The 27,274-nt window shown below is 40.5% G+C and overlaps 1 protein-coding gene across 1 annotated transcript; it reads left to right on the top strand.

Annotated features, from left to right (window-relative positions):
* The first annotated feature begins 3,212 nt into the window (after window positions 1-3,212).
* LOC101738737 (connectin) lies at window positions 3,213-26,935 on the top strand. The gene is made up of 3 exons (XM_012689861.4): window positions 3,213-3,415; window positions 21,744-22,818; window positions 24,774-26,935. The coding sequence occupies exons 2-3, from the start codon at window positions 21,765-21,767 to the stop codon at window positions 25,220-25,222; spliced, it is 1,503 nt and encodes a 500-aa protein (XP_012545315.1). The 5' UTR covers window positions 3,213-3,415; window positions 21,744-21,764; the 3' UTR covers window positions 25,223-26,935.
* Window positions 26,936-27,274: the final 339 nt, after the last annotated feature.

The following is a 27,274-nucleotide window of genomic DNA, read 5'->3' as shown; positions in this document are numbered from 1 at the left end:
TGTATTCATGTCTATGATAATAAAATCCTTTTGTTTAAACTTTATCTAATTTAACTTTTTTGTATTCATGTCTATGATAATAAAATCCTTTTGTTTAAACTTTATCTAATTTAACTTTATTTAACCAATTTCTAGAAAGTTGCATGTAGATCATTTTTCGAAAAATAAGGCCATAAACAAGTTTCACTTCTTACGTGTGTACACTAGTACACGCACACATTTTTTTGTTATTAAAAGATTACTGGTGGCCCGGAGGCCTTTCCAGCTTCACCAAGACAGGTGGGCGAGCAAAGGCTCAGCCAGGAGGGGTGGGATTTGCTAACAACTGCCCGAGCGCCTCCGAAGGAGACCTAACAACTCAAGAGCAATTGCTTCGCGAATGAATCTACTACCGGATCGGAATCGCGACCCATTGAGAAGATCCGGCGTCACGTTGATAGATATATCATAGATAGCGTTATGTTAAAAATACCAACGTTTCACATAAGCCACAATTTAATGGCACAAACACCACGTCGTGTTGCTGAGGTTAAAGTATAAGTGAACTTTATTTCGTAGTAAACGCAATACAGTGAAATCCAAATGTTCTTATATTGTTCATTTTTGGTATTAGCATAGTGTTATAGACCACGTGCTATTTAGAAACAAAAACCTTAGCCAGAGCAACGCGTGGCCGGGTCTGCTAGTTTATTACTAAATTACTATCATTAGTTTTCGCGGCATCAGTGCGAGGAGTCTTCTGTCTACCCTAGTAGGGCGGCTCCTACACCAGTAAGTAGTACGCAAACAATTAGCCACTATTTGTGTGAGATCTACTCGTTGAATATTCGTGCTGATAGTGTGCGCGGCACCAACAGAGCACACGTCATATTTAAAGCAACGAACACGCGTTTAGCATACGGCCGGGCGGGCGGCCCTCCGCGACGCAACCAGTCACGTACTATATGAAAAAACGAGATGGATTTATAGTCTCGCCAAGCGAACGCCATTGCTGCCTCCAATTAACCGCGCTTACTAAACAAGAAACCTATGTTTTGTTTAGTAATAATTTGTTCAGTTTTCGGAAAATGTTCAGTTCATTGGCATTGTTAATGTTTTTCTAAATTTTCTAAGTTTGAGAAACTTTCCATGTCTACAAATAATAGGGATTAAAGTATGAAATTGCCGTTTTATTTTAATAGGTGCTGATTCGAAAGGTAAGGCTAATCTAATACAATTGAGGCTTCGGCGCAACGTGTGAGTGTCCGCGGAGGCGCTCACGCTTACTCACGTGAACTGCTACACACATAGTGACTTTAAATCCAGAACGAGGTGCCTATTATATTCACCTATAAACTCTTTTAGTTAAAATTACTCTTTAATACGAAGGAGCGAGTTCGGTTCTCGTCCACTGTAATACAGTAAGTAATACATCGTAAATACACCAATAATGAACACGGGCCGAGTTGATAGTATTAGTCAAACTATTTTTCCTATTTATCAAAATATGAAGTTTACCCTTATGAGTTGGCAAGCGAATTCGATCATTAAGTTAATAGTGGTAAGATCCTTAGTGTGTAGTGCGCTACGTCCTGGAGGAGCCATGAGCAGCGGAGTTTGGAGCCCAGCCACGTCTCTTTACGGCCAGTTGAGGCGCTAGTTTTATAGATTACTCGTCATTTCTGTCGCATTGCGGAACCACTCACAAACTTTAGTTTAACTCCATTGCTCATGCTCATGTATCTTATGAGCTTTGTACGTATGTGTGCTTGTGTGTGTGTGTGTGTTTGCGTGTATGTCGCAGGATCCAGTCTCGGTGCTTTTTACTCTTCAAGCAGCGGCCACCGCCCTCGTCATATTCGTTTAGGACGAAGACTTCGACGTTGAACTGGCTCATAGACGCAACTGGCGGGTCGCGATTGTGATCCGGTGGTAGATTCTACAAAGCACTGCCCTTACCAGGGCTATTGTTAGCAAATCTCTCAGTTTCAGCCCCTGTGCTCACCTACCAGCCAGTATGTACTTGTATTTTATACTAAAACTACATAAGGTTATCCTTAGGTTATGTACCTTAATCTAAAACTAGACACCTAATAATTTAATTGATAAGTGAGACGTTGGCTTGGACGTCTTGAAGCCTCCGGATATACCGGGCACGGGCACTCTTCAAAAGTAAAAGTAAGTTTGTCTAAGTTCTGATAAGGTTAGCGACGCTTGTCTCCACCATTGTAACGATGATAATTTAAACTTTACTACTTACTCAACTCGAGAACAACTACTTAGATAACGTTCGACTTGATCGCTTTATGCGAGTACATACTCGTGCATATGTATAGGTATAGCTGTTAGTAGGTTTCCATCTATTTATCAGCTTGTACTGCTTGCGTCTGTCAGCATGATTTACTTATTACTTATTCATTCATTTGAGCTGTAAGCTATGCTCCAGACAGGATTCACAGGTCCTGACGAGGTCAGCACGGAACAGCACTACTAAGGGAGCGTTATATTAATTTGATTCATGATTTGAATATGTTCATCTCGCCGGAGTCGGTAACAGCATTCCTGATCAAACTATTTTATTGAAATCAATATGAGGTGAGTCAGTACTAGTGCACTAGTAGACGCGCCCCCGCGTACCTCTGTACTGCTTCACTTGTCCACTTGTTCCCTGCACAGAACGGTCTCCCTGGGTACGGACTGTTCTGTATTCATGTTATTTGTGTTCGTTTTCACGACCGATCTTCAAGACGGCACAAAATCGATTCTTGCAAGGTAGTCTCGCGACTGCTTGACTGACAGGCAGCTCACGCTCTCAAGCCGGATACTCTACTTTAAAGTTTCGAAGATACGTAACTGGTTTAATTACAGCAGTAGTGCCTTTCAGTTCATTCCATCGCAGGGAGCGTGCTCCCGTCCCTGGGGAGGTGAGCCTACACGAAGGAACAATGTATATACAGTATCGCTCACACGACATTTGTACATGTATTCTTAAACAAACTATAACTCTTTAAACGTGTTTCATTGGCTACATTACAAACTTTATCGTTACAGCGCCGCGCTTAGAACGAGGGCGCTGAAGCTAGTATGGGAACAAGTTAAATGCATCGTTTTCAAGACGGGGGTTTCACAATTGTTTATGCAACTGTCAATAGATAATACATATTTGGACTCGTATTTTACATGAGTAAAAAGGCCATGTAGGTAATGTGTTTTCTCTAGGAGCTGTGTGATCTGAGAGCACGACAGCGGACGGTCCGGGCGGGCCGCTGCGACTCAGCTACTCAGCTCTGAGCTCAGTGCGCTCCCGCCGTCGGTAGAGGGAGTACGTGTCGCTTGTGCCACTGTAACTTTAGAGATCGGGACTTTGTGTGTTCAAGATATTCTATCGTGAAATATTATTTGTGATTCTTTGTGATTTTTCTTTTGGATTTCTGAGGTGAGTCTTTATTTGTCTATACAATATAATATGCTCGTGTTAGGAGAAGTTTGGTCATAAATTAATATAATAACTTGTGGTTAAAATTTGATAAATCTAAACAATAAAGTCAAGTGTGTACATTTGATTATGTTATTTTTTGCTCTAAGGAAACTTTCAACCTACCTATGTTTTAGTCCCGTATTTCCATTCGCACTGTTCGCGTATTAATAATAACATAATCTTCAATTAAATTTTATTCAGTTTTGTTTTTCGTGCAATTATTCTTATGAAAACTAACAGCTCATTTACAAAGTAACTGTGCTGTATTTAAATCTTTTCTGTTGAGTAAAATTTATAAATGTCCACAAAAACTATATAGATCTCTTATTTGGATGAGGATGCATAAAGTCACAAGGTCCATTTATCGACCTGATTGGACTACAAAAAATCTGCAGAAGTATGTAAATATGTGTTTTATCAAAGTATGTAAGTGTATACTTTCTTCGCGCAAATAAGAAAAAGCTCACTGGTCATCGTCCTCGCCGAATCCGTCGCTTGCGACGAAGGGCTCGACGAGCGAATTAACCCACAGACACAGGCCACTGAGTTTCTCGCCGGATCTTCTCAGTGGGGCACGCTTCCGATCCGGTGGTAGATTCTGCGAAGCACTGCTCTTGCTAGGGTCAGTGTTAGCACCACTCCGGTTTGAGCCCCGTGAGCTCACCTACATGTTAGGGCGAAGCTTATATAGCTTCTCACGGCTATCAGCATAGATAGGAAAAAAAAACAGAGCAAATACAATTGACGAATTGTTATATACATATTCCGTTTTTTTGATAAATTTTTCGTTAGCATTTCCATGTCTGTTTTGCTTCGCAATATAATAACATTGTGAATGGAAAATGTTTTCGAGTGTTGTGATATATATTTAATTGATATCGGTTGTGGAATCCCTATAGAAATTCCTTTCCTTTTTTTCCTATGTAATCGTTGGTAGCCCAGGGTGCTATTTCAAATACGCGCGAACCGGTACACAGCTCACGGGGTCGATCCGGGAGGATTTGCTAACACTAGCTCTAGCAAGAGCAGTGCTTCGTTAAATCTACCACCGGATCGGAAGCGCGGCCCACAAAGAAGATCCGTCGAAAAACTCAGTGGGCTGTGTCTATGGGCTAGTTCGCACGTCGAACTCTTGACTCTCCCATTCGACGAGCTCGATGAGCTTGGTGACCGTTGCTTGGAGTGCCGCTGGAGTGCACAGTCCAGTGGTGCCACAGCTTGTGAGTTTTAGATAATGTCATGAACGATGACGTCACACTGAGCTGGCTAGTAAATCGGATAATGGATATTGTCTATAGAGATCCTTTTTGTTTGAGCTGATCCTATAATATCCACTTTACCATACCACTACGGGACTCGCACAACTCCGCACCATGGAACCATAGTAATATTCGAGATTATTTATTTATTATTAAATTATTTTGGTGTATGTAACGTGTATACATAACTATATTCATTTGAATGTAGTAAAAAGCGGTTATTTCAATATTACAAACAGACACTCCAATTTTATTTATATGTATAGACTATAGATATATGTAGTTGTCTGTCTGCAACTCTGAGTAAAAAGACCTTCTTTACCGTGTGCTCTCTAACAAGGGGTTAGGGAACCAACTGGTCACATATTTGAAACTCCAACCTCAACGATCCACTGCGTTCGACAAGCATTTAATACATTAACCACCAATTCAAATTTCTGATCCAAATTTCCAAACCACAATCCCGTAACAAAAGACAGGTAAGTGTCCCAAAATGATTGAAATATCGACGGCCTGGAGCGACGGAACGACGCTGCCGACCACAAGTGATTACCTCTTCAGCCGATATGGTACTTGGGGGTTGGAATTTCTTTTATAACTAATCTACGCGATTATTGTTTCCTCAATCACAATTTTGAAGTGTCCACCAGCACTTCACTCCACTTCGTATTTCTATACGGTTGACTGTCAGCTGGGAGGAGTGCTTCGGAACGTCATTTGGCCCCCGAGTCAATTGATGTATATGGTGAAACAATAAACTTCATTCGCCGCTGATCGATCCGCTTCGACCAGTGTTTTGGCCGTGAAAACCTAACACAGAGACAAACTATGTAATCTTATAGTACCTAATGTTACATGAGTTCACTCATCACTAAGATCTAACGGTGTAAAAGTAAACTCCATTAATGACAGCGAGATAATCATTCACGCAATACGCTAGCTACGAGATGGCTAGGCCACTGCTTCCATGCTCCCGGCACCCGTCCATTCATAGGCAGTTAGCGATGGAGGCCTTACTTGTCTTAAATATTCGATCCGTGGTATAAAACAATTCCAACGGACATGTATCATTAAAATAATAAAAAACGTCTACTGTGACGTTAAAGAGCTACTCTGAACTTGGTTTTGATTTAAAACAAAATGAAATGTAGATAATCTAGTTGAAGCAGGACAAACGACGACGGTGCACTTCAGGAATACATTCCAACGGTTCCTTTGAACACTGAAATCGAGTTATCTCAGTCTATTAGCGGAACAGTGCGAACTTTATTAGTCCAATTACGGGCAATACTCGCTGAAACCCGATGCTTAATGCTGTTATCGTCGTTGAGTTCCAGCGAGCTAGTCTCATTGTTTATCGGCTGCAGATCACGTTGTGTACTCGCTCGGTTTGCATCACCACGTATACCTTATTCAATCCAAAACCTAAAAACACCAACGTTCATAACAAATTTATAGTTTCTGAAATGTCTTCGAGAAAAACCGCCCCCTCTCTTATCCGTTCGATGGAATATATTTCCTTTGTGGTTGGAAACGGGACAACAAGGTTTCTTAGAGCCTCACGCCCCGAGCGAGAGCAACAATACAAAGTGAACGATACAGCAACATCCGTGTGTCGTCTGTTTTATTGTCTAGTTCCGTTTCGAGTTAACATCTTTACACAGAACATCGCATGCGACACGGCGCGGCGACGTCTCGAGCGCGCCCTTCCCTATATAGTTGTGTTCACTTACAGTTCTGTTACTCTCTCATCCGTGATTTGATAAGGATAACGTGAACCGACTACTGGTCGGATCGGAATTACTTTATAAACTTGGTTACTTTTCACTCTTCACACAGTTGTGTTCATAACGTGTTACATTTTTGTCTTGTGTTGAGATCGTGTGCTCTTTACTGAGATTGATCGTTTCACAAAAATAACTTACATCGAGATGAGCCGGTCCGCCTGGCGGTGCTTCGGTCTGCGGCTGTCCTGCTCGTTCTTCCCGCGATCCACTAATATATTATAACTAAAAAAAGTTCCCGTTGCGCTTGATTTAAACAATTTATTTATTTATTTATACTTTATGCACAAAACAAAACTTGTACACAGGCGGACTTAATGCCATGGGCATTCTCTTCCAGTCGACCATAGGGTGGTGCAGAGATAATGCATGGTAGGTGCATTGACAAAAGAATAAGAAACAACAACAACAAAATAAAAAAAAAGAACAAACTCAAAACTCAAAACAACAATTGAGACTTTTCTATCAATTGTCACTGAAAGGGATGCGCTATCCATGTTGTCCTGTCTGTACTACCAGCGGGACACGTCCACGGCCTTACTAGTAAGAGTTACATTAACGTCATTAAATTCCAATTAAAATTTTCAAATAAATAAAAATTGTAATAATATTCTTCTTCATCGGAAGAAGGCTTCTGTGAAAGCAAAGTCTGTGTGCTCTTTTTTATTACACATTTATAATTATATACGAGTATAGTGATCATTCGCTTAATTAAATGAAATTCTAATAGAATAGAATTATAATATCACCAATACCAATTGAATTACGTCTAAGAAGTATCAGAGAATCTTAATGAAATATAACTTCATAGAAAGAAGGCTTCTGTGAAGGCAAAGTCTGTGCCGCGCTCTTTATGAAAAATGGAATATACATTTTGTGGATTGTGATTATCGAGGAGGCGCGCAGCCGGTTAGTGCCGCCAATTAGTGTCACTCGTTTATTAGTACCAGAGGCTTTGAAGCATCATCCGCGGCGCGAGGGACCAGCGACCAGCGACCGCCTTCACTATTGTTCAAGAGGATCTAGGAGCAAATGGTAACTATAGTTCAGTACGCCATTCAGGTGTAGTTACGCAAATTTATGAATTTTGCTGTTTTCACTTTATTATGCGATGTTATTCCTGGGTCGTGGAAATCGTCCGTCGGTTTGTGTTCACCGGACGTTTTACCCGTTTTAGTTCGCCGCGACTACTTCATGGTATTAATTTTTATGAACATATCGAATGAGACCCGCGACGAGCCCGCACGTGCTGCTCGTGCACATGCTCGTAGTCAAATAGTGAGGTCGGCTGCAGACGACCGCCTCCGCTCGTGCACGTAATCCATCCAAATACGTAACGGACCGACAGTGGGTGGGTGGGACTACAACAATACCATGACGTGCTGAGGCTGCGTCAGGAACGAATCCCCATCGCTGTTCCGTGTGCCCGCCTGTTCGCTATCAGTATACACAATTGAGCTAATCTTTAGTTTTGAGATCCATATTTATTTTTATACGAGCATATCGGGAGAATTATAAATAAAATATTATTACTATGCCTTAACATTTTCAACCTAAAATTAAATGTCTGTCTCCAATGTAAGAATTTGATTTTATGAAAACGCCATTAGTTTACGTCTTGTTATAAATTGGGTACATCAGACATTTTGCAATCTAGGAGCCTCGACTCAGGAATTTAGATTTAGCTACTTACTTAGACATTGAGCGATGGCGCTCATTGCTTCAACGGCCAGGAATTCGCTTAAAGTTTTAGCAGCCTGGAAGAAATAGATAAGAACGTATTTGCTGCCTTTTAGATTTTATTTTGGTCCCACCTAGGAGCCTTGATACATTGTTATTGTTGTATTGGATTTACAATAATATATTATTAGTAAGTAGTAGTAGTAGGAAGTGGAGTAATCTGGTGCAGGAGGTGCAAGAGCAGGAGGTTCCCGGTGAGTGCCGCCGTGAGGGGCGCACACAGCGGTCCCGCACCACCTCCTGGCTAACTCGGATGTACTTACTGTTCAGTCAAGTTCTAGTTCACATAATGCATTCGTTTTCGCTCGGCTTTATTGTAGTCGCCATCAAACAGGGTGAATTGTTTCAATAAAATAAAGAGTACCTAAACTTTATAACACTCTTGTCCTGAAGATGAAACCCCCAGTCGAACACTCTAAAAGATTTAACAGTATTGATACAGATACCTTTTGTGCGTACGCAAATGTCAATAAAATGTGGAGGTACTTACCACAACATTCAGATTCAGGTGAATAGCACCTTAGACCAGCAAAACTGTAAAGTATTCTAAGTGGCGGAAATAATAAACACGAAACAAAACCGTAAAAGTAGTTTTACCTCAAGTCTACGATCGCGAATTGTTGAAATCGAAAGTGGAAACAAAAAGCTCGTGTAATAAATACGCATCAAAATTGACGGAATTCATTCAGATTTCAGCGTGTGAGCTGTAGCGTGCTGCCTATTTCTATCGAAAAACAATGACGTGATCCGCTGTGAAGAGTGAGATAGCTGCCGCTGGGACACTATTCAGACTCTGTCTCATGTATCAAAGAGGCAGTCACGCTGCGGCACCCACGAGGCGCAGTAACCTCTTAGCACCAGATCAGAAGTGAATCATCGCACAACCGGACCGATAGTGCGTGTAGAAGCGTGTAAAAGCGTATAGAAGCGTGTAGAAGCGGGCCGGGCGGCGAGTCAGTAGCTCGTTAAAACTTTCCCTCGTTGTTCCGCCGCAGCGCCGGGCACCTTGTTGCGCTCGGCTCCTGAACTGGAGCCGGCCCAACTACGCACACCACTACGAGTGACTCCACACTCACCAAGTTCTCGACTTTATCCCGAATTTATCATTTAACATGATGCTTTGTGAAACAAAATTTATCAGAAGTAGGTACGTCCCGGCCATGTTCTTTTTTTTCTCGTACCTATGCTGATAGCCTTGAGAGGCTATTTTAGCTTCACCCTAACTTGTGTAGGTGATCTCACGGAGTGTTGCTAACACTGACCCTAGCAAGAGCAGTGCTTCGCAGAATCCACCGCCGGATCGGAAACGCGACCCACTGAGAAGATCCGGCGAGAAACTCAGTGGGCTGTGTCTATGAGTTAATTCGCTCGTCGTAAGCGACGGGTTCGACGAGGACGGTGACCGGTGCTTGTGGTGCCTAAAAGCCACCGTTAAGGTATCGGGAGAATCCGTAATGAGCCATTATCTTGCAGAAGTGCTAATACACTAATATAGTTATAAAAAATGGATAAATAAATGAAAAATACATTTGAATTCGGACACTGACATTTTTATATGAATAAAAGTTTCAATTATTTATTTATTTATTTATAACTTCTTATACTAGAAAGTATAAAGGCGGACTTAATGCCATAGGCATTCTCTAACAGTCTACCTTAGGGGAGTGCAGAGATGAAGCTTGGTAGGTGTAGTGTGAAGGGGATATTACTTAAACATATATTATGTGTATATATAACATACATAATACATAGTACTTAAATAAATACATATACATAAATATATAGATATATATAAATATATACATATAAAAACATATATAAACAAATATTATCGTAGAGTGATAAAAATATTTTTGTAGCTGAACAATATTTTAATAAGCTGAATAACAGAGATTACGCCCAAAGCTCTACAGAAGCTTTTCAATTAGTTAGTACGGTATTACGTGAACAATATCTGGCTTTGCTTGCTTAGCTTCGAAGGGAATAATAAAATTATCAAATAATCGTTCTGCGCTCCCCGGCCGCAACTGCGTTAAGTGTATACCCAGACTAGAGCAAGGGCAAAGTCATTCTTCTTCTGGATTTTTGGAACGAAGTTCCTTATGGGACGATGCGGAGGAGTAAGGGTACGGTTAGGGAACCGAGAAAAAACGTCCGTAACGTAAGATTTTTATTAGTAATGCACACAGTCACAGTGTACGACTTAACTTTTTAATAACGTACAAAAAATAGCATATTTTTTTATCATTCATTGACCACGATCTCAGGGCTTTCATTTGCGCAATACACTAACTCCTATGCAAACAACCGTGAATGAAGTGTACCACAATAAGTACGCACGTTACCGAATGACCGTGGGTTGTTGCGAAACCTCCAGTTTTATTTTCTTTATACCTCGAATAGAACTTAAAATTAATATTTTTATTATAAGGAACTTCGTTCCTATCCGGTGTCCCACGACACCACACATTTTTTATTAATTTTCTACTGCCTCAGAAGCCGCTGAAACCTTGAGTAATAGTCAGTGGTAAATAAAAACAAAGTAGCCTTGTTGTAAGGTTAGCTGTCATCGTTGCTGTGAGGTCCCCGTAAGGTCGCGTGGCGGCCAGACTGGCTGTCTTGCCGAGGTACTCTTGGTGTGGGCCGCGAGCCTGTTGGCTGTGTTGATGGCGATAGCCCCCGTACCTCTCCCAGGTTCTGTCTCGGGTGAAGGTCGGACACTTGGGCGAAAATACAGGGGAGTCGTTTAGTGGGTGGCAGTACTACAAACCCCAGCCCCGGCCTAAAAAAAACGTTAGCTTTTCGGGGGAAACACATTAAATAAAATTTTAAGAACGTGGCGTTTCCCTGTCACCGTGGGCCCTTGTTAAAACTTTACCTGGCTGTACCCGAGCAGGTAACTTACCGATGACGTCATAATAAAGATCCTTGCATGTTAAACTTTGTACAAGTAATTTGTACTTACTGAGCGTGTTCTCGTTACAAGAATTGACATTACCAACAATATTTTGTTTTGGCCAACTATTCCTGAGTGAAATTGGGAATCATTAGGAAGCTTTACAAGTTAGATTTGGCTGCTGTGGAACACCTACTTCTACAAGTATTGCTTAGTTGTTCGGAACCAATATAGCGTTACTAAGTTTAGGCCAATGTTCTGCTGTTTAGATATGTGTTTTCGTATTCTATGTATAATTTGTTACTTAGACTGTTGGACGAGCTCACGGCCCATCTGGCGTTAAGTGGAGCCCATATACATCTACCTTGAGATATGAGTGCTAAGCTCTCAGTGTTTACAGTACAACGGCTGTCTCGCCCTTCACACTGAAACGCATTACTGCTTCACGGCAGAAATAGGCAGGGTACCTACCCGTGCGGACTCACAAGAGGTCCTACCACCAGTAATAACGGTACTTTTAGGTATTCTAAGTATCGGTCACTGTTCTTGTCGAAGTCGTAGTGTGACGAAGAGCTCGACGTGCAACGTAATCCACAGACACAACCCACTGGATTTCTTGTCGGACCTTCTCACTGAATTGTGATTCTGTTCCGGTGGTAAATTTAGCGAAGCACTGCTGCTACTAGGCAGATGTTAGCAAAGTCAAAATAATTCTTAAAATGTAATATCATTAGCACCTACATTTATTATCACGTCAAACAATAAGTATGGCAGAATATTTTACTTTCGAGACCCATAAACTGAGAAACGTCCATAGAATATCCGGAGCGACGCGCTCTGTGTGTGCGTCTCGGAATACACAACCGTTATACTTACCGCTTTGAATATTTTATTTGACGAAAATATGAGGAATTCGGGACCGCTCACTCAGCGGCATCCCCAGGTATCGGATACCTCCCCAGCGTTCGGCTCGTTCCTTATGAATGCTGTTCGTAACTTACACCACAATACACCACCGTTCAAACTAAACTGCTGTCCGGAATTCTGCAATAAAACTGAAGTAGGTATGTAGTAGATAAGTTATCCCGTTATATATGAAACTATGAATGTACTCAACTCGGCGCTATTCAAATTAAAATTTTGACAAACCACTCGTCGACACGGGTGGTAAAATACAAAATAACTGCGAAATTCTATCGCACGGTGCTGTAGTCATGACTTTGATTTCCATCTCATAAACAGACGGGTGGCCTGTTCGACAGTTGTAACCTATGGAGCCGCTGAAGTCACTTCGCTAATCCAACCAATAAACTTGGCATATTCGTTGTAAATGAAAATTTAACGGGAGCAAAGGCACTCAAAGCGCACGGCCCGTTGAGTACCCGCTTCGTCTCACTATCAAGTAATCGGGCGATCCTTCGACTTGGCAAGCTTGTTGAAGACACTCGTTAAATGAAAACTTAGTAACTTCGAAACTAACAAATATATTAAATTGATACCAACATTTAATGATAGGGGACGTTTATATCAATAATGTACTATGTAATCTATACTAATATTATTATATTATTATTATTATAATTATAAAGAGGAAAGATTTGTTTGTTTGTTTGTATTGAATAGGCTCCGAAACTACTGAACCGATTTGAAAAATTCTTTCACTGTTTGGAAGCTACACTATTCCCGAGTGACGTAGGCTTGAAAAGGCATAGGCAAGGCTTGACATAGGATTCTTTGTTGAAAAAAAATAGGGATCTTTACTAAAACTCCAATAATGTAACCCAAGCTGTAAAAAAATACCTAAAATATTGTTTAAAGCGCGTGCGCTGCGAAAACTTTTGATGATAGAATAAAATAATGTACTACGACTTTGTAGAACACATTATTATTTACGAAAAGTGTTGCGACCTCGTACGGACTATTATAGTTATGCCGCAATAAGTATTCTTTTATTTAAAAAAATAAAACAACGTCAAATATCATTGAAATTTTTGTTTAAGACCCGAGCGGAGCCGGAGCGGGCCGCTAGTTACTAAGTTAATAAATCTGTAATCAATCCACGTGTGTTATCAACAAAGAGGTTATGCAAGTGTCACACGTGATTTGCGCAAATATGATGAGTTCAGGAGCCGGGAAGGAATAGCTGAACACACATGAACTGCTAAAACTATAGCACTTCTTTAGCTTAAATTTGCTGTAATAAAGTTATCAAATTACGTACCTACCTATATAAATACACTTATGTGTGCGAGTTTCAATGTTAACAATAATAATTCAGAGAACTTGGAAACGGGTTGAATAGATGAAAGGTAGTATTAGTTGATCTTATTAATTTATAAGAATATTTATCCTATTAGTTTATAAGAGTACCTACATTACTCACAGCACACTAAATATTCGTAATTTTGCTAGATAGTTCGAAGTGTATAGAAAATATACGTTCACTTGCTTAAACAGCCGCATGATTTCATAACGAGTACCACAACATTGATGCCAACTATGAGCCCTCCTGAGCGCACTCTATAATATCACCCACAACAATCATGAGCAGTCCGTGCCCACCTGGAACTTGCGAAGCTTTGAATGAATGTGTCTGTAGCTCTGAAGGGGCCGCGTGGACGCCTTTTCAACAAGGTTCAGTTTTTATATTTAAGCAACCTGTTTCGGAACAGTATAGCAACAAGGTGGGTTGAACACTTATTTCATTTTCAAATATTTTTGTGTAAAATGTTTTGTATTAAAAGTTTGTTGATAAAAGAGGGAAATAATACAATGATCTAAAAAAAATACAGTTTCGCCGCTTCTACTCGTTAATGGCTCTATTCGGTTCCGTTTGTAACAGTTTGTATCGACGTTAAGTAAGTACACAAGCTAAATACACATCTGAATTAATTTTCTTTTTATTTGAAGGTAGTGAAGTTTGTTAGGGAGAACGCTTTATCAAAATAAGAAATAAAATTCAATAAACTAGAGGAGGCGCTCTTCTCAGGATTGAGATTTATTTTTGTTTGCTCAGCTCTGACATTTTAATTAACCTAATTGTTACTTATCATTATTAACTAATATAAATAAGTATAAATATTGACCGACGCGCGACGCGAGGTTCCAAGTGACGACAAGTCGCGTCGTTGTGTTGGTCGGCGCGGCGGCGCGGCGGCGCGGCGGCGCGGCGGCGGCTCGACTCCGCCGCGGCAGGTAGCGCGCAGCGGCGCCGCGCCGACCAACACAACGACGCGACTTGTCGTCACTTGGAACCTCGCGTCGCGCGTCGGTCAATATTTATACTTATTTATATTAGTTAATAATGATAAGTAACAATTAGGTTAATTAAAATGTCAGAGCTGAGCAAACAAAAATAAATCTCAATCCTGAGAAGAGCGCCTCCTCTAGTTTATTGAATTTTATTTCTTATTTTGATAAAGCGTTCTCCCTAACAAACTTCACTACCTTCAAATAAAAAGAAAATTAATTCAGATGTGTATTTAGCTTGTGTACCAAATACATTTAGCTTGTGTACAATACCAAATAGCGATTTGGTATTTCTTACAAAAAATGGCGGTTACAGGTAGAAAGTATACCCACGCCAAAAAATTGTCAAATTTTATGATCCATTGTGTTCTTGTATGAAGATTCGTTCACCTGTACAATAATCGGATGTTTGGTAAAGTATATTGTTACCTTAAATTTGTTGTTGGCACAAGGTAAACTATAAAATGAAAGTTAATATTTTTGAATAATTAGATGTAAGTAGAATGTCGGTAATAGCGTCACGTTGGAGATAGCACAGATGATCTGACGGACACATGGACTGCATCACCTAACAGTTCAGGATTAGTTTGAAATATATATTTATAATGAGTATGCAAAGTTTGTAGATTTATCTAAATGAAAGAGTGAAGAATGGTCACTGATCATAAAGCAATATATTAACAATGGAACTGCAGCCAACGTAAGGGTTAAAGTCGGGAAAAAGATTCGCATGCTAGCAGAGTAAAGCTTTAAATTCATTAATATAATTACCAATAGAATTGTTAGATAGCCTTTTTAACTTGACAACAGCTCCGGTACTAATATAATAATCATGTATACATCGCCCGGATAAGTCACATAGATTGTGGCCTTCGTTACAGAACGATTACTAGAAACTTAAATTTAAACCAGTCTACGGTTTGTAGAGCATAGAGATAGTTTCTTACAAAGGGGACGTGGTACGGGCAGAACTCTAGTAATCACCCGTCTTGATAATCGATTACTCGTATCAAGTTTCTTGGGAAATAGCTTTCTTACGTCAGTTGACATCAAAGCAGAGGTGAATGAAGTGCGTAGAGTGCACGAACTATGAGGAGAAGGCTAAAGGAAAGGGCCATCATCCACCGACACCGTCACATCTTTCAGGGTAGCACTAGTCCAGAGTGCTTGCAGCTCACAGACAAGCTTGCTTTAGACTGGTGGTAGGACCTTTTGTGAGTCCGTGCGGGTAGGTACCACCACCCTTGCTATTTCTGCCGTGAAAGAGTAATGCGTTTCGGTTTGAAGGGCGGGGCAGCCGTTATAACTATACTGATACCTTAGAACTTATGTCTCAAGGTGGGTGTCACATTTACGTTGTAGATGTCTATGGGCTCCAGCTACCACGTAACACCAGGTGGGCTGTGAGCTCGTCCACCCAACTAAGCTTAAAAAAAAAACTTGCGCGTGAACCTATGTTAAATAATTGTTTTGAAGAGCAGTGCTCTTCCGTATTATTCACCGGTGAGTGTGGACACGCTCACCTGGTGCAATTATTAAAACCAAATTATAAACTAAAACAACTTATTGTTCTTTTTAACAGTTTAAAAAAATTCAATGATTGTTTTCAGTAAACAAACTTAACCTTACCGATATGAAACCTCGTTGGAGGTTTAAAGATAACGAAACAAAATGTAGCTCTCAATTTAAATATGTATCAAAGTGTGCATTCTCGGATAAATTGTTTATTCATATTCGTGTAGTGCTTTGTTTGACGCGGTGTGTGTGGCCGACAGCGAACTGTGTGTCGGGAGAGCGTTGAGCCACGGAGATGCGAAGCTCGATCTAGACTTTAATAATCTTTACATCAACACAAAAAGTAAACTTAAATCTTTGATAAATAAACTTTAAAAAGTTTAAAAAACCTCTAAAGAGAGCTGGGAATCTTAGCAAAAGCTGCTACGTTTATAAAGTTCGTACGTTAGTTGTTCTCCAGATACTCCGGAGATATCTCTCTTGAGATGTGAAACGAATGCTTCTTGTACTTTAGTTGAAGTATGTAGTGCGAGTGCGAGTGCGAGTGCGAGTGCGAGTGCGAGTGCGGAGCGGGGCGGTGCGCTCGAGGATTGAGTTTTCAAAACTCAAAATGTTGTTAATTGAATTAAATGAGCGCTGGCACTAAGGCGGATTAGTGTTAGCGACGGCGGCGGCGGCGGCGGGCACTTGAAGACGTTTATCTTTGAGAATATTATTTACGGGTTTACGAGTTTGTGTTTGAGACCGTTAAATTTAATCTTTTCAATGGAATGGTCTTCAATGATTACGTATTTTATGGATTTTAGTTGTTAGTCATCATAAAGTGAAGTTTAATTTAAGGTTATTACAATAGTCTTTTAAATCTTCTATTTAAGTTAAGGACCGGTTCACGTAGTGTTATGTGGTCTCAAAGCTATACAAATCACGATGATACTGCCACCTCTCACATCGAGGTATGATGCCAAAGCTGCGTGACATAACGGTTACAAATAAGTTATTTTTTCTTCACAAAATGTTACACAGCAACAGTGTTAGCGACACTCTCGGTTTGAGCCCCGTGAGCTCACCTACTAGTTCGGGGAATTTATAATAACCCCTCGAGGTTACTAGAATAGGTAGGGAAAAAAAAACATTGAATAAAATGGAAAGAGCAACCTTATCGATCATTTTCAGCTGCTATAAACGTATATTCCCGTTCGCTGGAAGGTCTTGCCCGCCCCTTGTCGTCGTATATATTTTGTCAATTAAAATATTGATAATCATACTTAATATCGAGAAATACGAGAGTGCGCGCGACATGACAAAGTGCAAGTGTGTCCGAAATGCTTTAATTAGGGTCGCGCGCGGCCGCGGCTGCCCCGACACTCGAACGTACTAATATTTAAGGAAAATAATCGACGACTGCGGGTGACGGCGCCGCGGAAACAAACAAATAAACACTGGCTCGGTCCTGTTGTGACGGCTGTGACGGCTGTGACGCCGCACATGCTACGTAATGTTGGTTTAGGGTATTTTACAGAAAACGACTTGTGATGAGTCAACAGAGCTGGTACTACTTTGCTGTTACAACAGTTCAATGTGGAACAAATAACATGTATAATAAAGTTACCACTTCCTTATCACGAGATATCCGTCCGAAGACTGACAATTGGGCACAGATCGCGACGTAGCCCCTCACTAAGAGCCTGTGCAGCTGAGAGGATAACTTCACGTGCAAAATAATGATTGAGTGTTGAATTTATAAAACTTATTATTACGTTCATTACACGAAATTTCATTCCCAGATCGCGAATGAAATCAAATGTGCTTACTAAAATTTATTGATACTCATAGACTACATATATACATACATATTAACAAGGAGAGAGCTTGAATCAATCTCGGGCCAGTCTTGACACGAGATTCAAGTTTTTTCCCGAAATGACCGAACTCTCGAAATTCGTCCAATAAAACGAACAATACTTCTAATTAAAACAGGCTAAAGGCCGTCGCGGGACAGCCCTGAAATTTTCAATCCCCTATAACCATTTACAAAACAAAAGAGTCGCCTTTTTGGCCTTTTCTAGCCGCTCGTTTGCGTCTTTCGCGGAAAAGGGACGGATGATTTTAATTAACAACTCTGATGAGTAAGGTTGGCGATGTGTAATTTTCTTTTGAATGTTCATCTTGTTGCCGGGCTCTGGAGATAATGTGTTTTTTTTTGTAAACTAAAGAGGATTGTGCACATTTAGCTAACAATCAATAGACAATATTTTGTTTTCCTTTGCAATATTTGTGATGCTGTTTAGTGACACAATGTTTTATAATGCCAGCGTAACTCAGACTTGAGTGTGTACCTCAGGGTTCCATTTTGGATACTTTTTTATTTCTGATATATATAAACGATTTACCTAGTTTTATTGAGTCCCGACACGAGGTCGTATTATTCGCAGATGATACATCTTTATTATTTAAAATTAAACGACAATTACAAGTCTATGACGAAGTGAATGATGCGATTTCGTGGTTCATTGGTTCCGTATCAATAACCTATTATTGAATAGTAAGAAAACTAAATCTATTAAATTTACTTTAAAATGTATTAAACCATCTTTAAATGTGAGACAAGTAGATAGTAATGTAATTGTTTCTGAGGAATCATTGGAGCTTGTTGAGTCAACCGTATTTCTTGGTATAACAGTGGACTCCAAACTGCAGTGGGGACCTCATATTCATAAATTGGCGAGTAAGCTCAGCTCTGCAGCATACGCAGTAAAAAAAATTTGAATGTTAACAAATGCGGACACGGCTCGTTTAGTTTACTTTAGTTACTTCCACAGTGTCATGTCCTATGGCATTTTGCTATGGGGCAATGCGGCCGATGTAGAAATGATATTTATTCTGCAGAAAAGAGCTATACGTGGTATTTATAACATGCACTCAAGGGAAACCCTGAGGGAGAAATTTAAAGAAATTAAAGTTCTCACTATGCCATCCAAGTACATTTTTGAAAATTTGATGTATGTTCGTAAACATATTGAGGAGTTTCCTAAAAAGTCGGACATACATAATAGAAATACTAGGAACAAACACAAGCTTGTTGTGCCGATGAGTAGGTTACATAAGATACGAAATTCATTCGGGTGTTTGTCTGTGCGCTGTACAACAAAATCCCACATGATGTTCAGAACCTACATATACATAGGTTTAAGAAAACTATTAAAGAACATCTGTGCAATAAAGCTTACTATAAAGTCAATGATTATCTAGAAGATTGCACAAAGTGGGAATGAGTTGCTCGCTCCGGGCATTTCAATATTGTAATAATTGTTACGTTATAATACTCATTGTAAAAAATTCATATTTCAAAAAAAATCTAATATTAAAAAAAAAAAGTGTGTGTGTCCGCTCCGACGCACGACTGGAGTTTACTGGATATAAAAAATTAAACGAAACAATACGAGAAATAGTTCTATATTACGACAACACGATACACTACAGATTATTAACAAATTAACGAGACACAAAACAAACGACTAACAAATATATGAAAATACAATAATGAGAGAAACGCGCGATCAGTACGAGGCTTTGTGGCGGACTGCCGGCGCAGCAGCCCGGCGTCACCTGCGATAACGCGGCCGCGCGTTGGCTCCTGATTGGCGCGCGCACGCATCACGCAATCAGGAGCCAATCAGGCGCATAACGCATTTCGTGTGACATGCTAGTACGATTTTGGTCCCCATAATTTTCATACCCCGGGCCTATATATGTAAATCGATTCTAAAGGAGTAAACTCCAAAAATAAATAAATAATAATTTCATATTTCAAAAAAAAAAACACTTGTCCGCTGAGTTTCTTGCCAATTCTTCTCAGGACGGAGGCTAGTTCTTGTGAATTGGCGGTAGTTCTTTTGACGTTCAACAAGTATGTACTTTCATTTATGTTGAATACAAATTCTTTGATTTGATTTTGAGCCCAGGAGTCCAGGTTTTGTCTCGTCACCACAGTTTTGTCCCACCGCCCCACCGAGCACAGCCCTCCGCCCGGTGGGATATCTCCATTCCGTCCTTTAATGTCCATGGTGAGCGCTAGCATGAGTTAGATAGCTTCATCCGCCCCACGCTTTCGTTCTGGTGTTAAGTGATTATTGAAGCCAACATATATCACAATATGAATCACTTTGAGATTTAAGGTTTATCCCCCGTATCTTTAGTCGTTTACACGAGCTTAACTCGACTCGACTCAACCTCCAACGCGCGTTTTGGTATGCTTAGTCGTAAAAATAAACTCCACTCAAACGTCCTTGGAAAATTATCCTAACCGGAGTGGAGTAAACGAACTGTCAAGTCAAGGTACGTCGCGACGTACCTTGAACGTTCCTCAAGGCTGGCTTTCTATCAATGTCCAAATAGTAGGTGGACCGCAAATGGAAATATATGATATTGTTGTGTAATGGCCTGGATCTGTGCATGATTCGCACATATATTAATAATTTAATTTTGATATTTTTTATTAATAAAGTAAATAGTTCGAGGTTAGACTCTTGTTTAGACTCGTGGTTAGACATTTGAAACTCCTTATTTTATTTACCTACATAAGAGTCATATTTTGCTTACTACCTAATAAATAAAGTCAATGCGATTATAAGTTTTATTTATATAATAATAAACTGGTGGTTGTGGAAAAGCACTTCAACAACACGATGCAATCAAAATCACACAAAAACGGTGAATACAAATACAAAGCCGGGTCCGAAATCTAAAATAATAATGGGTTAGAAAATAAATAATACACTTTCAAATTTACCGCACGCACACATATTTACGAATAACTCTGCAACTAAAACATCAAACAAGTTCAATGCTTCTAGCGTCAAACAGACAGTGGCAGCTTGACTTGGACATTAAACAATGACTATAGACTACAGAACTCTATGGGTTTGATGCTAGCTTGATCAAATTTTCCTCAAACTGATGTTATCGTGGTGACGCAATAACGCGACTCTACCTCACTCGAGGACAGTTGAGGAATATTGTAATGATCGACTAAAAATACCAAACTCGAGTAAGTTTGGGAGGAATGCTCGAGCATCATCGGATGAGTTAAGAGTGGAGGACTATTTTACGAAACTTCTAAAGTTTTTAAAAGCATATTTTTAAAAGCATATATCTTTATTGTATAATAATTACACAAATTATGCATAGCTATTGCTGGTTTGATTTTTATTACACGATGTTATTCCTTCATCATGGAGGTCGTTTGTGAGTACGTGGTCACATATAACTTATTTTTTTCAAATGATTCTATACAAACCAACGAATTCCTCATTGAGTCTCAAAGCCTTTGTATTAAAAAAATGAACAGTGCACAATGATTGAAATAATATTGAATTACGTGTTTGGCCGCCCTCAATAAGCTACGAGTGTGTTGGTGTCAAGGTGTGACGCAGTGACGACGTTCTCGCGAAGGGCTGGTTGGCTATGAGTCACGGTCACGTGAGGGCGGCGCTGTGCGCACCCTGACGCCCTCATTAGCCAGAGTGCAGGCCCTCCACCGAGCCGGCTGATACTCGATGACTTATTATCTGATCGATTAACGGCCGCTAAACCAAACCCCATACCACGGAAAGATTAAATGACAATCTGACTACATTTTAACTTATCACCAATTAAATTAGACACAAATTTAAATGCCATTTTGACTGTGTTCACATAAAGCATATTCTTAATATTTCAGTCAAGTGTCATTTGTTCTGGATCTGTTTACGCTTAAATAACTTTTGAAATTATATCTCGAAACGAATGCAGACAGAATTTCTTTGAAAGCGATCCCACTTTTATTTTTTTCTTGTTTGTTTCAGGTTAGTGAAAGGCAAGGGGACATGGAGTCCGCCGTCCAATATTTACTCCTCGCTTTGGCGCTGACTTCTGTGCAAATATCGTACACTGAAAGTCGACTAAATGAAAAACGCAGAGATAAAACCGAGAGGAGGCACCACGGGGCCCAGCCGAAGGATAACATCTGTGAGATCACGAACAGAGAGTCTAAAGTGCACTGCTACTGCGAGAAGGTAGAGGTGAAGACGGCGACGCGAGCGGACTGTTGGGTGTTCAACGGAGGCATCGACGAGCACGACCCAGTCTGGAGCAGCTTCGACTCGCAGCCGCAGCTCGAGCGACTGACCTTCAACGTCCGCTCCGACGGAGCCCTCACCTTCATCCCGCTCCACGTCATCCGTCGCCTCAAACAACTACAGAAACTGTACATTCATTATGCGACTCTTCCCAAAATAGAAAAGAGAACGTTCTCGAATATGTCCGCAGTAAAGGAGATTACGTTGATGAACAACAAAATAGCCGCGCTGGACTTCTCGTCGTTTACGAGCCTCCCCTCGCTCGTGAATCTAACGATAAAGGAGAACAAGCTGCAGGAGATACAGAGGGACGTCTTCGTGGAGCTCCCCGCCCTCAAGTACCTCGACTTGTCATTCAACAGTATCAACTTGGCACACGACGGCTGCTTCGAGCATCTGTCCGCCCTCAACGAACTCGTGCTGGAAGCTAACGCAATGGCGGTTCTCACGCGAGACACGTTCCGAGGACTGGGGAACTTGACGCGATTGGATCTCAGATCGAACAAGCTGTCGATGATAGGAGACTTAACGTTCACTGAGCTGTGGAACCTGAACGAGCTGCTGTTAGACAACAATGAGTTGAAATACATATCGGAGAGGGCTTTCGACGGCTTGGCGTTGCTACAGAAACTGTCGATGACTGGAAACAAACTGAAGTCGATAAACGAAGGACTCCTGGAAGGAGTGCGCGGCCTCAACCTGCTCGACCTGCGCAACAACCAGTTAGAGTATTTCAGCGAGGACACCGTGAAGCCGATCCTGGAGAGTTTGAAGCTGAAGACGTCGGTGCTGTATCTGAGCGGTGAGTTTGTGCGAGTTCATTGATCTGATCAATGACGCAATTTAATGGACAATTTTTCATCATCCATGACTTTTATGGTGTTTAAGGAGTCTCCTTGTGAACTCTATCTTACATTGATTTAAGTACCTTTTCACCCTTTTCAAGTGGTTTTTGAAATACTTGATTCCACGGACACGTTACATTTTCTATTAGGATATCAAACTGAAGTTTAACGCAAATAATTTTTTACTTTTTGACTGAGAAAATAATTTTTCACTATTCGCAGAAACTTCCTAGAAGAAGTGTATATACTTAAGTAACTATAATTTATAATTAATAGGTTAAAATGAAGTTTTTGTTAAAGTTAGAATATATTACCGACGGTAAACGATCATGCGTCTTTATAGACTTGGGCGGACATCACCCAAGCATGCTTTGTGAACAAAAATATACATCAACACGGAGATTTAATATCTAATAAATACCCTTCGAGAGCTCCCACGGGATAGAAGTAACTGTATTTTGTGCAAACAATAGCTTGTAAAGGGCGTTAATACCCTTCGAATGGGGTCTATAGGAAAATAGCCCTTAATTCCAACTCAGATGATTGCATCAAGAGCCATATTCCCACAAATCCTGTAGAACCCAAGTCAGATTAAATGAATGCATGTTAAAATCGTTTTTATCGATTGGACAATGGCATTATGAGTCGGTCAATAGCGTTGTTTGGTTTTTAATGAAAGTCGTCTAGCGCGAATGTTTGTTTTGGCGTCGGTCGGCGCGTGCCCCGCTCGGTGGATTAAGTAATGTGATAGTGTTAGCAGTACAGCCATTGATTTATCTCGGGAGCGCGACATCGCGATTCTTTTTTAAGTACCTTAAAGCACCCTACTTGATCGATCATTTTTGTTCCGAGTTCAAGGTTAAAGCGTACTTTTTTTTATTGCTTAGATGAGTGGACGAGCTCACAACTCACCTGGTGTTGAGTGGTTATTGGAGCCCATAGACATCTACAACGTAAATGCGCCACCTACCTTGAGATATAAGCTCTAACGTCTCAGTATAGTTACAACGGCTGCCCCACCCTTCAGACCGAAACGCATTACTGCTTCACGACAGAAATAGGCAGGGCGGTGGTACCTACCCTCGCGGACACACAAGGTCCTACCACCAGTAATAAAAAGTACTTTTAAACCAACTATAATAATGGGTTTATTCATACAAATCTGGAGCAGGTAGCATTTTAAGATATACATATTTTTTTAAATGAATATTAATTGCCGAAGTTTCCGAAAGTTGTATATTAGTATAGTATGAAGTTAACCGGCCGGCTAGGAAACCTGTTACTAACTAACGGCCCCAGGTGGAGGAACGCATTCGATGTGAGGTGCTTGAGCTCCTTCCCCCGAAGCCTAAGGTGCTCGGGCTCTTCCCCCGAAGCCCCAACCGAACTGCTCCAAATCAGACGGGCCTCAAGATATTTACGAAAATACGATGGAGTGGGAAAGGATGTTACTTTATATAGATGTAATTTTTTAGCTCACACTGACAAATCAATGTAAATGTATGTAATTCACGTTAAGTTTATTTTTCAAAAAAAAGTGAACAGGTGAGACAGCCCTAACACAGCTATATCGTCTGCGGATCACAGCGCTCCACACATCTCGGGGAACCTACGTTTAAACAATCAAAACAGTTTTCTAGTGATTTTCTTTTTTGTTTTTGTCAAGTATTAACAAACTTTAGTTATCAACAAAAGTATTAGAAAATAGGTTTTACTCACCGCTACACATGGTCAATAAGAAAAAGAAAGAATAAAATACTGCATAAAATGAATCTAAATATTGAGGTGTGCGTCGGGGGCTATGTTCGAATTTTGACCAACGGGCGGGCGAACATTAATACAAAATATGCTTGAGGAACATGCTATTTAATTGTATAGTAATTTCATAATATATTTGTTTTCTTTTTTTCAGGAAACCAACTTGTATGCGATTGTCGACTTAACTGGATCAAAACTCTTCGAAACGAGACCACGAGCGAGCCGCTGAGATCTGCCCTTGATGACGTCACCTGTGTAACAGACGACAAAACGCAGACCAAGGACTTGAACGACAAAACTAGAAGTGAACACCTGTACGAAATAGAAGCCAACAGCGAGGTGTTTCAACAAGATGTCAACGAGGACTATGAAGGGATCGACCAGCACAAGGCGGACGCGGCTCCTGGACCCGCCACTCAAGTTGTCCTGGTGGATGTGCCAGCCGAATCCCTTCCCTGTCCGGGTAAGCCGATACAGAACGGAGAGGACTCGCTGATGCTGTCATCAAAAGACGAAACTTACTGGAGGCCGAACTCTTCCTCTGTTTCAATATCAAGTTTAAGTTTAACACTAGCATCGCTGCTGATACGTATCGCATTTTGAAGTTTTAATTTAAGTGTTTCATGATACGAAGTCACTTGCCATGCACATTCTACATTCAATTCATAGGCTTCGTCTAGATGAGATTCGTAAATTGATTTTTCCCTTGCTCTAAATTATAGCATACCACTAATTCGTTTTCATACTGTGTGACCAGCTGTCAACGTTTGTCAACTGATAAGTGGAACTGGCGTGCAACTTAGTAGATTCTACGATGCGAAAGAAACAATCTGACTGTAAGATTGAATAAGTTAATGTAATAATGTAAGTGAGGCGTGTGCACGTCGCGTCGCCGCTGGTCGGGGAGCGTGGGACCACATCGCCGGGACTGTCCGTCAGCTCCATCTTTAACGGCATTACGAAGCGTTTAACAGTTTCACTTTAGACATTAAGAATGAAGACTGGGTATAAAATTAAATTATTTTAGTGTAATGTTCGGAAGAGGTTAAGTTAGCGACCGTTGCGGCTTTGTACATTGCGCGGCGCCGGACCCCGTACACTCGGAGAGCTATAAAACGCTGATAGTGAAGCCGGCCTGACCGTCTGGCCTGCGTCCAACTTGTTGAAATATTGAAATATTTCAATTGCTTCCAACTCATGTATGCGTTTCACTTTATTTAACGAATAAAATGTTTTCTTGTTTGAGTGTTCGGACGTTGTAGTCTAGTGAAGTCTAGTGAGCAGGTGACGGGAACGATCTGGCTAATCAAAATAAAAAATACTGTGAATCTTTTCCTGAAACACATTAACATTAAATCTTCTACATTTTTTTAAATTATGAGCACTAAGAGGATTGTAAATTTAGTTATAATTTTAAATAAATCCAATAATATGTAATAGCTAAGTTCGTTTTTCAATAAATAATTTATAGATTACCACGTGGATGTACAACCCGTTTGTCTCATCATCGGACGCTCGGCACACGGGACACAGTAGAGGATTATGCCTACATTTACTCTTATCAGTACCGAGCCCAACCTATAGAATAATATTGTAAAACGACCTTAAATCATCAGAAAAAAAAGGATCTCAATCTTGAAACGGTCATATTTTAATGTTTATAAAACGTTTGTGAATTATTATCATGAGAATTACCCGGACAATTTTAATTTAACATCCAACTATTGTCTAAAGGGAGACGAAGACAACAATTTTTCTACATTTTACAACAACTATTTCATTTTCCAATTTCAATTTGAACTAAACTTGAATATCCCAAACCTGACCTCCTGCTTCTTATCGAGTTACAACATAATATGTATAAGTATAGAGAGGTAGCAGAAGCGAGTCTTTTTTTTTGAAATGGGACAACAGAGATCTTGAGGCTTAACCAGGACAGGTAGTTGGACTCGAGAGCTTAGCCAAGAGAGACTTGCTAACCAGTACCCGAGCGCCGAGGCCGCCTAACAGCCCAAGGGCAGCTGCTTCGCGACTGATTCTACTATCGCGTAACGCCCCAGACCAAATAAGTTTCAAATTAGATGTAAGCGTCTGACAATATTTAAACATATACAATACCTTTTCTGAAAATTTGTCGCCATCTTACTAGCTTATTGGACGATGAGTTTGAATTAAAAAAGTCTGTAGCTTCTCAATGCGGTTTTGTGATGAAATTTTGTAATTTAGTTTAGGTGATTATTGTGTATAAACTTACCTGTAAATATTAGATTACGATTTGTGATTTTATTAATAATAAAGTTTTTGGGAGATCTGTAATTATTTTATATTTGAATCCTTTCCACGTGAATCGACGACGATATGACGCGACGGGTGTCCCCGGGAGCGCCTACAGTTGACAACTGGCTCTCGAGTTGAAGAGGAGGCCGATGTTTATATTTAATTTATTGCTTATGTGGGTGAACGAGCTCACGGCCCACCTAGTGTTAAGTGGTTAACGGAGCTCATAGACATCTACAATGTAAATGCCGCCACCCACCTTGAGACATGAGTTCTAAGGTATCAGTTCAGTACAACGGCTGCCCTACCCTTCACACCGCAACGCATTACTGCTTCACGGCAAAAAGAGGCAGGGTGGTGGTACCTACCCGTGCGGGC

The sequence above is a fragment of the Bombyx mori genome, chromosome 18, assembly GCF_030269925.1.
Source record: "Bombyx mori chromosome 18, ASM3026992v2".
Taxonomy (NCBI): domain Eukaryota; kingdom Metazoa; phylum Arthropoda; class Insecta; order Lepidoptera; family Bombycidae; genus Bombyx; species Bombyx mori.
Note: the sequence above shows the minus strand (reverse complement) of the source record. Positions and strands in the feature narration are given on the sequence as shown.